The sequence below is a fragment of the Anguilla anguilla genome, chromosome 8, assembly GCF_013347855.1.
Source record: "Anguilla anguilla isolate fAngAng1 chromosome 8, fAngAng1.pri, whole genome shotgun sequence".
Taxonomy (NCBI): domain Eukaryota; kingdom Metazoa; phylum Chordata; class Actinopteri; order Anguilliformes; family Anguillidae; genus Anguilla; species Anguilla anguilla.
The window spans coordinates 35,442,557-35,455,230 of record NC_049208.1 but is presented as its reverse complement, the minus strand read 5'-3'; the positions used below and the strand labels follow the sequence as shown (position 1 = coordinate 35,455,230).

Here is a 12,674-nt window from a genome sequence, read left to right as displayed (position 1 = left end):
ATGGACATTTTGATATAAGATCATTTGTTTAGATAATTGTCAATATTCTATGCAAGACTGAATGATTTTCTGATTAAATTTGTGTCTTTGCGGCACCAAAACCTATGCATGTGGAATTGAAAATGGTGCCAGCACCGCCTACTGGAGAAAATGTGCAGTACATGCAATCACACCAGTGGCAGAAAATGGAAAGCATTTTTCTGATGGGATTTAAATAGCATTAAATGAGTCCCTTGATGATTCACTGGCACCACAAACAGTAAGTGGTAGTTTCCCAGACACAGATTAAACTGAGCCTTGGACTATATTTCTCTTTTAAATTGTGCTAATGAAAACTGCATTTCTGAAAGTTAATTTCTCTGAAACAGATTGGTTTGGATTTTAAGTCTGCTTTCCAATAGTGAAATTATAGCTACTGTGGTTATGTTTAACTCTGTAGAGTTCTATGAATATGGAAACTTCCCTGGAGAAATAGGCAGTACAAGAGAGGAAAACATCAAAAAAATAGAAAAAAATAAAACTTTTCTGTCCTTATGCTACCAAAAACTGCTCTGTGAGATGGCTAAACTCATGATACATGCAGTTTGGCATACAAATATTAATTTCCATTGGAACACATAGTGGTTAATTCCACAAGATCCTACATTGTCAACATTGCTACAGCAGTGTTTTATGATAATGTGAAATAACATGGTTTCCCAGAAACTGCAACAGAAAATGGGGAAGAAACAAATTTTTCCTATGCTTGTGACCAACAGTGACAAAAGTGACCAACTTTCTGAATTTTTCAAGCCAATGTTACCAGTAGTGGTTCAAAGCACTACTGGTATTTGAATTGAACAATATAGAGACTGCTTTTACTTTCTGAATGCCCACAGCAGATGCCACTAATAGACAACACATCTGTTTATCTGATAACAAATGTTGCCCTATTCCATGAGCAATTCAATACTTCAAATTTTCCCTTCACAAACATTCATTTAATTTTTTTAATGAAACGGTTTGATTTTTAAAAAAATTTGGGGGGATTTTTTTTTTTTCTCTCTCGTTGTTTTGTTTTGATTGCTAACTCCAGTCAAGCAGTTAATTTTTCATGGTCTTTCACAGGTTATTAAAACAACCTCAGGTTAGCACTGATTCCATATAATCTAACTAGGCTTTCCTCTGATGACAGTGTGGTTAATCCTTCACTATCTTACTTTAAGACTTTGTGGTCCTGAAGGAGGCAATCAGAGGTTTAATGATGTTTCCAGAAATCCATTTTCTCATTCTGGATTAACGAGTTCAGAATTAGGCATTCTGACTTCATTTAATTCTCGAGCATGACACTGGCCGTCTTAATTCTCTAATGATCCTATCAAAGCAATTTTCAAAAGTCAATAAAGCAGAGGCCAAGGGTGCAAAACCTGGGTCCTTGAGGTACAAGGATTAAGATTCCAGATGAAAAATTCAATGCTTTATTGGCATAGCAACCAGTACACAGAATTTATAGCCGTGCTGTAAATGTGAGTTTGGCTGGTAAAAATTCTTCATTAAAAAGAAAAGAGATTCATGAAAGAGGTTTCACTTAATTTACAGTATCAGAGGCACATACATTGCATCGCCTCCCTGGCACAGGCATGCTACACCATCATATTGCCCATAATATTAGTTAATTGGCAGTTACTGATAAGTCAGTTTTAAGTTGTTATCAACCAGTGCTGATATGACCAAATATCATCCTGCTTCCCTAATGAACACATTCATAAATAAGGAAAAGTAAATCACTCTAAAAACTGAATTTCAAAACTGTAGATGCTAATAGAAAGGAAATCAAATGAAGAGTTTGATTCATACACTTCCCTTGTAGTCAGTACAGTCACCAAATACAGTAGGCGTTTTTTTTACTCAAACCACTAGAGGTCTCTGGCACACTGCTCAGAATGGAGTCCTTTGCAATGAGGCATTAATCCTACTGAACAGATCACTAGAGCAGGAGTGATGACAAAGTGATGACTATTGATGTTGCATAACCACCATTTTAATATGAGATTTCTAACCATACAGAACATGTACAGCCATGTTAAACCCGCAATAGTTAAGTTTTTGTGCACTTCATAATTTTTTGATTTGCACCAAAAATTACATTTGCACAGTCTGAATTAGGTTAAACCACAACAGCAACAAGAACAGGTCTGCAGAGGACAAGCTTATGCAATACTTGGAGTAAAATTCCAGATCCTGAAAGTGGATTATTTAGTTATGATTAAAAATCATTTTCACCCATTTCGGTTTAAATCGTAGCAAGCCATCTTTGTGGGACAGCGTCAGAGTTAATGTGGAACATGTAGCATGCAGGGTACATCGAGCACTCATTTGACCTTGGCAGGCACTGAAGGTAAAGCAAGGTGAGCTCGGAAGGGGCTCAAAGTGATGGCCCATTTCATATCTGAGGTAAAGGAATGCACGAGACATTTTGAGAACATTGCATCACATTTCAATTTTATTAACATTTCTTCATGAACAGCTCTATGGTTTAAAGTTACAAGTCACACAGTGGTCCATGCACAATGCAGCCACACGAGGGGGGGAGGGGTGGGGGTGAGGAGGAGTTTGGAAATCATTGTGCCGCTCACTCTTATTTTCCCAGTAACTGACACATTTTGTACATGTACAGCACAAGAGAATAAGACATCCACCTGTGAACCTATTATGAAAGCATAACATGGTGAAACAGATCACTGCCTTGCTAAAGAGGAACAAAGGGCTTCTTAACAAGCACACAGAGATTCTTACGAATTTTCTATAAGCCAGCGTAAGTGTAATGCAAAAAAAAAAAAGAAAAAAAAATTAACACGGTAAAAAAAATGGTAAATTTAAGCTAGCGTTTACTGCTTCACGAATCATCAATCCTGCTGTTCATAGATTTCCTCAGTAATGGTTTTTTATTAGGAAAATCCCTGGGTATTAAATTCCTGGAAAACTGAATGTGTTAGGTTTGGACAGCCATGTGTTGGGAGCTTCTGATTGAATGTTTTTATGCAACATGTATAGACACGTCTGTACAGAAACGTCTTTTATGAACACAAACACCAATGCATTTCAAATAGACTGTAACTGTAACTCACCAATACAGTCACATAAGTAATGCAATCTGCCAAAGAGCCAAGGCAGAGTGGTGGAAATACAGACATTGGCAGTGCAGCTTAAGGCAAAATGAGAGGCTTTGTGACATGGACTTGGCAGTTACTTTTTAAATAGTTTTGAATAATGGAGAGGAACACTTTAGGAACAGCAGAAGGGTGAGCTGTTTGAGACTGTTACGGGAAGAGCAGTCAAATCGTTAATGCGAGGGCACACCTCCGACCAAATACACCCCGCCCCACAGCGTGACGAGGGCTTTCACACATGCGCACTCAGATCACCAAGGCAACCAGTAACCAATCAACTAATTTACACATTTAAAAAGGCATTTTTAAACCAGAGGCTTGAAGTCATTGGCCAAACTGTACAGCATGTAAGCACACTTCAGCTGTGTTGGGGTTTTTTTTCTGTTTGCAGTCTGACCACATGACCATGCTGCAAAGCATCAGAAGCATAACCTTAAGAGCCAAAGCAGCCACACTGTGGTCATAAAGCAAAGAAAAAAAAAAGAGGAAAAAACTGAAGCAAACTTTTCATACAAAACAAAAAGTACTTTGCATCCATCTGCACAGCCAATATGAATTCAGAGAGATTTTAAAATGACAAAAATATATATATATATTTTCGGGAGGAAGAAGAAAAACATCTATGGGTTGTTCAAATTTTAAAATTTGAAATACAACTAAAGAGCACTCCTCTCCTCTGTCTGTATTTACAAACGTTTAAAATCTCCATCATTTCAGCATCACTTTCAAAATTTGACTGTACCATTCTAATGTTGCCATTATTGAACAATATACAAAAAAAAGCCCACATTCAAAACTACCCACATCACTGTTAATGCTTGCATAAAACAATTCCCTACATATGTTTTTTTTACAAATCCTGATGCAGGATTAACAATGCCAATGTATAACAGGCTGATCAACCCAAAATGGCAGACATTCATTTATGGGAGGAACCAAACAAATTGCAAACCAAGCGCCCACTTCCTGTGAAAAATGAAAACAAAGGTAATTGACGAAATATGTTTTAACTGTTGCGTGTTCAGAGACAGTACTGACAGAAAATAAATAATTTAATAATGTGATATACATATATTTTATTTAGGAGAAAAATAATCCCATGTTAAAGGTACTGGATGTAAAACAATGGATCTGCTTCCTTCATTTCTACTTCTTAAAAGACTTGATAATATGGGAGTAGTAGTATTTAACAGTTAAAATGAGTCCCCAAGCCGAAATAAATGAGGGAAACACTTCCAGACATAGTGAATTCTTATCTCAACAACTTTGAGCTGAACTTGTTAGACTGCCACATAAATTCTACCATTTGTTGGACTCAAACATGAATAAAGTATTTTTACAACTTACTGCATTTCATATAACATTAAATTCATGTTCTGAGTGTGTGTGTGTGTGTGTGTGTGTGTGTTTCAGCCTTTTAATTATTTTTATGAAGAGTTTGAGCTGAATTTAAAGAGGACTGAAAACAAAGCATTTTGTTCCAACAGCTGAAATGCTTTTTTGGTTCTCATCAATTAATAATCATTTCACCCCTTTTGGCCTGAATGAGAACTTTCACTAACAAAAATCTCTGAATACCTAATTACATGAACTCCCCTAGTGTGTACCATGATGAGCAAACCTCCAAACCAAGGTCACATGGTCCTTTTTGAAGTATAACAGTAAAACACCAAATAATGCGGTTCAACAGAAACCAGAAAAATAAAGTTAAAACAAAAAAATTGCAAAAGTGCTATTCCAGTGCTTGTATGTACAAAAAATGTTATATAACTTAAAAATAACATAAGTATATGGTTATTATTAATTCAGAAAATCTATTAAAGCAATAATAATAATAATTTTTACACATGGTTATTTTTTAAATAAAGCTCGATACATCAAAACAGTGGGCAAATACCATTTAGTCCTCTATAAATGTCTCCAATCAAGGATCCAATCGAGATTCCCCCTTTGGGATCGTAAGAAACATCATTACAAATATAACCATATTTACACCAGGGTGGAATTATACCCCACACAAAAAAAGAAAGAAAAGAAGAAAAAAAAACTTGGCACTAGGAAAACCTTGTATTTACAAAAGATCTTTACCCCATCCATCCACCCAAAAAATAAACTGTAACACACAACTATACCTGCACAACAGATGAGTGAGAATAATGCCTGCGGATGGCCCACTGATGGAGAATAGGATGAAAAATAAAAATTAAGTAACACGATGTGTCCAGTGCATTGAACTGTAACAGAAAGAAGAAGGTTCTAAATTTCAAAACCCTTGCCAAATCAAAAGCGATGGAGCGCGTTCTTGATTTAAACGGTTGGCAAGACCGGGTCTGCACCTCCGCTTATATCCAACAGGTCTAAAAGGTTTTAAAACAGAACAAATTCATGTCTCAAGGTAGTCCCCAAGAGCTCCCTGAGAGTGGGGTGGTAACGGAAGCTAACCTCTAATTCACAGCTCAATCCTGGGCCGATCGCTCTGTTCTCATATAGCTACGCACTGATCATTCTATCACACGACACACCTTTAGTTTCAGGACTGGTGGCGAACAGTACTTTTTGGTAGCTATTGCAGCTGTCAATTCAGAGTAGCAACACTTTTTAAAGTGTCTGGTACAACTCTTTCGTTTCTTACTCCTCCGCATTGATTTAGTAGGGACACAAAAAAAATGATTAGAGACTGCTTCATTGGAATGCATTCATTCGGCATCCTGTTGGTGGGCAGTGAGGAGCAAATGCCTTAGGCCTAAAGCTGGACTAAATTAAATTTCCTGAGAAAAGGGTGCAGGCCGTACCATGCACAAAGAGGGGTTTCCTCAGCCTGGAAGTGTATGCTAGGGAGTGTGGTTGTGCAGTGACAGGAATGTCCTAAATACAATATTTACAGCACGGGTATTTTATCATTCTTTTGTCTGGAAGAAGAGGTGCTCAGTGACAGCCAGCACGAACATACAGAACATTCCACTTTCAGGCTTACTGCTGCCGTACTGAACGTGGCCGGACGATCACAGCACAACCACGGGCCCCCGTGACATCACAAACGCAGTCAAAACTAAACGATAGCAGAAAACATCGTCAGCACCGCATCTCCTCAGGGGACCCGCAGAGTTGGCCACGTGAGGGGCATTCGGGGGGGGGGGGGGGGCGAGGGAAAAAGGGGCAGCCGCTGGCATGCAGGGCGCGGGGACGAGAGGAGGCGCGGGGCTCACGCCTCATTGATGGTGCGCTCGGACGGCCGGTAGTTGGAGGATTTGGGGGAGGACGTGCGGAAGGACTGGGTCTTGCGCATCGCCCGTTTGCGCTTGGTGGCCATGCTGCGCTTGCTGGAGGAGATGATCTCCGTGATGAACTTCTTGCAGTCCACGCACACCTCCATGGTGCTCCAGTCCCCCGTCAGGTCCAAGGGGAGTTCATCCCGGGACGCCCTCTCCCCGAGCCTGGACAACCTGGGGAGGAAGTGCAGGTCAATATCAAGGGACGTCATTCATTTGATTTTTACAGTATTAACCAGGAAGTCTCAATTACATGCAATATGATATTTCATAAACAGACCAGGGGAAAAATATACAACAAAATGTATATACAAATCACAGTGTGTAAATAATTTCCCAGATTCCCAATATTGGTGCATGTATCTCAACTGCAGTTGTACACAAAATACACAACAAACAACATTCACAGACTAAACGGTGTATAAATAATTGCCCAGATTCCCAATATTAGTGCATGTATCTGAACTGCACTTGCACATTCACCACAGGAGCTGTGTGCTCCCGGGAGATCGGGTCATGAGGGTCCTGTACCTGGATCCAGTGCGCTGCAGGCCCAGGTGCTGGGGGCTGCTGGAGGCCTTCTCAGGCAGGGCTGGGGCCTCCTCCTTGGGCAGGGTGCCAGACCCCAGGGAGAAGATGGGTAGGCTGCCAAGCGGCATAGAGGGCAGCCTCATCTGCAACAATGCAGTGCAGCAGGTAAGGAAACAGCCTTAACCAGACTTGCCTCAATGCATACGATAGCAACGGATATCAATGCAAATGAATGCAGTTCAACTTAAATTGGCTGTGAATACAGGTGCCTGCAAAGTAAATCAGGATTAAATAGATTGCCATTTGTGTTTTAGTGTACATTTTTGATGGACCAATCAAAAACATGCACCAAAAAAGAAATGATATAAAGAAAACGCCAAAAAGTAAATCAACTTTAATATAATTCAAATGAAATGGAGTGTTGATTGTTAGTGTAGTCAGGGACCCCACTTACCTTTGTACAACACTGTGAGCACACACATCTGCATAGAGAAAATAAGGAACACAGTCAATCACAGTACATTCTTCATTCACTGCTCAGCAAAAAAAACAAAAAAAACAAAAACAACTGCTGGTGGTGATAAAACTTCAAAAGTGTATGCTGTCAGTGTGCGTGTCTCTGCGCCGGTCTGTGTTCTTTACCTTTTACAGAACTGGCAGGTGTAGGACCAGGTGAAAAGGGAGAACCTCTTTGTACGGCAGCAGAAACACAGCTTAGAGGAAAGAGAGAGCAGAGTCAAACTACATCCCTTCATTCTCATAAACTACTGCGCCTCTATTCTAACACACACACTAACTGTGGCCCCATTAACTTAATGCACTACTAAGTCACATTTAATTGAATATTGACTTTTCCGACTGGCATTAATAGTATACAGTAATTAAGAGCATTACAGTGATGCATATTGCAGTCGGTAGAGTTGGTCTCCACGGATACCTTTCCTTTCTTGAGCGCGCTGTAGACGTCCTTGTACTGCTGGAACTTCTCCAGCTCGGCTTTGACCAGCACCTGCCTGATGTGCATCACCTCTTCCACCGTCAGCGCCAGACACTCCACGGGGTAGCAGAACTCCTCCTGCCAAAACACATGCCTGTTACTATGCCTCCTCAGCACAACACCGCTCCATAGCACAGCACCCATCACAGAGCCCCACAACGATGCAGAACCAATCTCTCCAAACGCAGCTACTGAGCATGCTCAATGTGTCCATTACACAGGACATTTCATAAAAAAAGATTACATTGCAGTCGGACCTTTTCCTGAGTGAGAGACGAAAAGAATCAATTAATATAATAACATAAATTATGCCCTATACCAGGACAATTTAAAGACCCTTTACAATTTTTTTTTCTTGTATTAAGTGTCACTATGCCACAAAATAACTATGTATATTACTTGATTCTACATATATGATTTTGACTGTCCAAGGTTTTTAAATTACATACTGGTAATTTTAAACAGCTGAACATAAAGATGGCTACTAGTTATTGCCTTGCCTAAGGTAAAAGCAGTGCCCTTCACAGGATTCAAACCTGCAACTTTATTAAATGTCCACTTCTATAACTTCCTTGAGCTGCACTTATGGTGTATAAGTGCAATCCAGCCTAGTTATGCTGCTTAATACATGTCATGATTGCAGGTTGGAGAAATTGGTCCACAGCACCCCTTGCAGGCTACCAGATGTGATTTCAGGCAAGGCTGTTTTTGATGCATTCTTCCCTTAAGGCCTAAGAGCAGCCATCTACCACCACACAGACAACACACTGAAAAGGTCCCATTTCAAAATGCACCACATTCATAAGGACTTTGACAAGCACAGTAGCAACACACAACCACACATTGAAAGACACAGCGACACACTGACGGACACTACACACTGTACAATACCATGTGTGAACACTGAACCATGTTTCATAAACCCACTGCAAATATTGCTCAGTCTGTTGTACAGAGGTTTTAATCAACATACTGTACTGCACGCATAGTACTATTACATGCACTTCAAAATACCATTTGACAGAACCATAAGTAGCCTTGGTTATGCGTCTTAATGTTTGTAAAAGAGCAGTCAACAGGGATTCAAGTCAGTTCCCCCCAATTACAAGACCAGCTCTCATCACACCGAACAAGGCCACCTTATGAAGATGCAAGCAACATACATGCACCTGTACTGAACCTTTACATCCACTGTAAAACTGAGCAATATTCTTAAACAAGGACAGGTTTTTCCATTCAAAATGTAAAACATTGAGCAAACAAGCATAAGACATGGTTTGTACAGTCCCCAGTGTGTCTCCCAATGACATAATTGCCAATATTCCCCTTTAACAGGAGAGCAGGACTGTCAATTTGATAAAAATTAATGCATATGGAAGTATGAAAACGGGGTGACCAATTCAGAAATTCTCAGCGCTGGATGAAGTGTGCATTGGCAAATATGTTCTCAATCAACCAGAGCTAGACTGCAAGGTAGGCTCAGTGTTGCACGGGTAACCTTCAACCACGGCTAGCATCTAAATGGAGGCATGGTCATATAAAACCTACCGACTTGGGGCTGGGGTCCACGGAAACCTGATCATTGAAGGAAACAAAACGGGTGAGCTGTGTGCAGTAATGGGCCCTGAACACTTTCCCAAAACCCACCAGCAGATTCACTGCTTTCAGCTGTGGCTGTAGGGGGCACACTGCACCCCAAAATCAAACACTGTCATTATTGCCATTGCTATTAATTCTAAATTATTACACCAGGGAGTTGTCAAACCCTAGAGCAGAGGTAACCAACCCTGTTTCTGGAGATCTACCATCCTGTAGGTTTTCATTCCAACCCTAATTTGGCACATCTGATTCTACTAATTAGCAGCTGAACAAGATCTCTAGCTGTTGAATGAGGTGCGCTTTGCTAGGGTGGGAGTGAAAACCTACAGGATGGCAGATGTCCAGTTGGTTACCATTGCCCTAGAGGGTCTGTGGATTAAGGCCATGTGTAGACTCACTGATAAATTAACTGCTGAAATATGCCAAAAACCAGCAGATAATGTGGCTCTCCAGGACTGGAGTCTGCTACTCCAGAGTCACACCAACACAGAGAACATTTGAAAGATTTTATTTCAAATCAATCTCCTATATGTCCTCCAAATTTAGAGCACCTCACCATATCCATAAGCCTGTCCAAACATTTTGAGCAATGGCTTAGGCATTGGCCAGGGATTTTTGGGTTGCTGCTACATTAGCTCATCCCAACTCGATACACCTCTCATCTAATCAGAGTTAACCCTTCTGTAGTATTGGGCAGTCAAAAAGGTGTTAAACAGTCCCTGGCTCATGATCAAGTGCATCAAAGGAGAGTCCACACTTTTAATAAAACAAAGGAGGAACTGCGGATTAAAAAACCACAGCAAAAAATCTCTACAGCAAAAACAGAGACAGAACAGTGCTGTATTGCAGAAGGGGTATGGACCAGGTCACAATCAGAGGAACACAGTTACATAACTCATAATTCCCTCAGTCGAAGAAGCAATTTTGTTCCCACAGATTCAATAAAGTCACAGTCTCTGAATGAGAACAGCCTGAGCCAACATGCCCAGCCATCTCAGAGAGGATGGGATAATGTGGCTAGGAATGGGCAGGAGGGACATTTAATCAGGTCAAAATACTGGATTCCCTTTAATGTCCATGGAACAGGTAAGAGATTATGACGCATGCCTTTGTCAAAGAACAGGTATTATGATGAACACATGGTAAAAAAAAAACATTTGTTTTTCCCTCGCACTTTATAATCAGTTTCAAACATCAGCCCGGGTGCATTATTTACGAAGATTATTATTTATAGCACAGTAGAAGTGCTATTGCTCATTGGCTGATTTTCTGATAGATTTAAGTCATTTTTTTACTTTAAAATTTTTTTGCACCAGCCGAAATCCAGGTTAGGTCAGGAACAGCAGTGCTTCGGGGTGGCGTTCCCCCAATGGGGTACCCTACCGTACGTACCAGAGATTTGGAGCTCTGTCGGGATGGGGGCAGAAACTGCCGAACATTCGTGGGGGTCTCCTTCTCAATGGAGTGTCTCCTCTGGAACACGAGGCGCTTCTCTGGTTGCGGTGTGGAGGAGATTGGCAGGAACATAGGAGGAGCTTCAGAGAGCAAGAGAGAAGGGGCGAGTGAGACAGAGAGAGAGAGAGAGAGAGAGAGATGGATGACAACAATGCGGGTGAACATCACATGACAAAAACAGGAACGCGGAGGCGACAGAACCGTTTCCCCAGTTCGTCTGACGCTTCCCTGGGAGGAAGGAGGCTTACTCTTTTTGCCTACAACGGACTCTGGTGAGGTGTCGTCCATCACTGACGTAGACATGCTGGAACTACTGGCTGACTTGCCCGTGGTATCCTCCTGTAAAGAAGCGCATTATTACAGGCATACCGCTCAACAGAGCTATGCACACGCACACAGAAGCCAATCGGAACAACTCCACAAACTCTCTGGGTCCCTGAAATAGGCACACATAGGCACATGCGAACGCACGCTCACCTCCGAGTCAGAGCTGTTCAGCTCGGACAGGGCAGGGGCCTTCAACAGCCTCTTCCTCTGGGACAGCGCCGGAGTCCCGTCCACTTCACTCTCCTCGCCCGGAGGCGTCCCATTGGCCAGAGCCAGCGTGCTGACCGGTCTCCTCTTGGTGGGTTCCGCAGTGCATACTTCAGGAAACAAGGCATCAAAAAAGTAGCATCAAAATCAAGATGGTGACTCATAACAAGGGAGGCTGGGTCAGAACACAGGAGTTTAATATTGGTTTCACACCTGCGTGTACTACTCCTGACTTCTCTCTGCTGAAAGCACGTGCGGATCTACACCGTAGTGCTGACATCTCCACAGCAACCACTGTCTTCCAAATCTTTCAGGTGCACTAAGCGCTCAGACAAATGCCCAAATGGATTGACTGCTCAAGGCTCAGCTAGTCACATGGAAGACCTGAATACTCTCATGGTTTGTTGCACCCAAAACGGCATGTTTGAGCATCTGAGAGCATATTTCTGTTAAGCTTTACTTGTGCAAATATCAAACATTTCCTTAAAGATGGAGCCAGTTTCTGCAAGTGGTATTTAAACAACAGTACTTTCAGCACTTCTTTCAATCACAAACTTTGCAGTCATGAACGCCCTATACGGTAGTGAATGCAAAGTGTTTAAAGCTTAGATTGACACTGTTCTGTAGTTCTCCGCACTGGATACAATTTCCAAAAGACAGCAAACAATACAAGGGGTGATGCAGATATGTCATCCTGGATTTCACTTTGCCATATTTTCAATCAGGCAAATAAGACTCACAAAGCATGCATCCCTTAACCACGCTCTAACAAAGCCACCCCAGCAAGTACAAAACATGCTCACAACATTTCATTAACACTGTGACAACCACTGGAAGCTGACAGCATCTATACCACACTGTGCCTGTGTTTCTCTCAGATAAAGTGTCCTGTTTTTTTTTTCCTTGTGGCCAGACAAAATAATTACAGGTTATAAGGTCAGTGAATGTAAACATACTTAAATATTGATACCCATAGTTTGGTACCAGGAATAACTGCCCTTCGTAATGCTGGTATTCTCAATTAGACCTCCATACATTTAACACATTCACACACACACACACACACAGCTAGATGAACTACCTACTACAAACAGAATACACGTAAGAGACAGACACACACGCATACACACACACACACGC

The 12,674-nt window shown here is 41.4% G+C and overlaps 1 protein-coding gene across 3 annotated transcripts in view; it reads right to left on the bottom strand.

Annotated features, from left to right (window-relative positions):
• Positions 1-2,460: 2,460 nt before the first annotated feature.
• spire1a (spire-type actin nucleation factor 1a) overlaps positions 2,461-12,674 on the bottom strand; it is a 50,323-nt gene continuing 40,109 nt past the window's right edge. For 2 of the 3 annotated variants that reach the window (XM_035430766.1, XM_035430768.1), the window contains 9 exons: positions 11,478-11,644; positions 11,249-11,339; positions 10,938-11,080; positions 9,495-9,521; positions 7,887-8,024; positions 7,592-7,662; positions 7,404-7,431; positions 6,950-7,092; positions 2,461-6,592 (listed from right to left, as the gene is read on the bottom strand). In XM_035430766.1, the coding sequence (XP_035286657.1) occupies positions 6,352-6,592; positions 6,950-7,092; positions 7,404-7,431; positions 7,592-7,662; positions 7,887-8,024; positions 9,495-9,521; positions 10,938-11,080; positions 11,249-11,339; positions 11,478-11,644 (1,049 nt within the window). In that variant the 3' untranslated portion in view covers positions 2,461-6,351. The remainder of the gene's footprint in view (positions 6,593-6,949; positions 7,093-7,403; positions 7,432-7,591; positions 7,663-7,886; positions 8,025-9,494; positions 9,522-10,937; positions 11,081-11,248; positions 11,340-11,477; positions 11,645-12,674) is intronic. The other variant, XM_035430767.1, reaches the window with a different exon arrangement.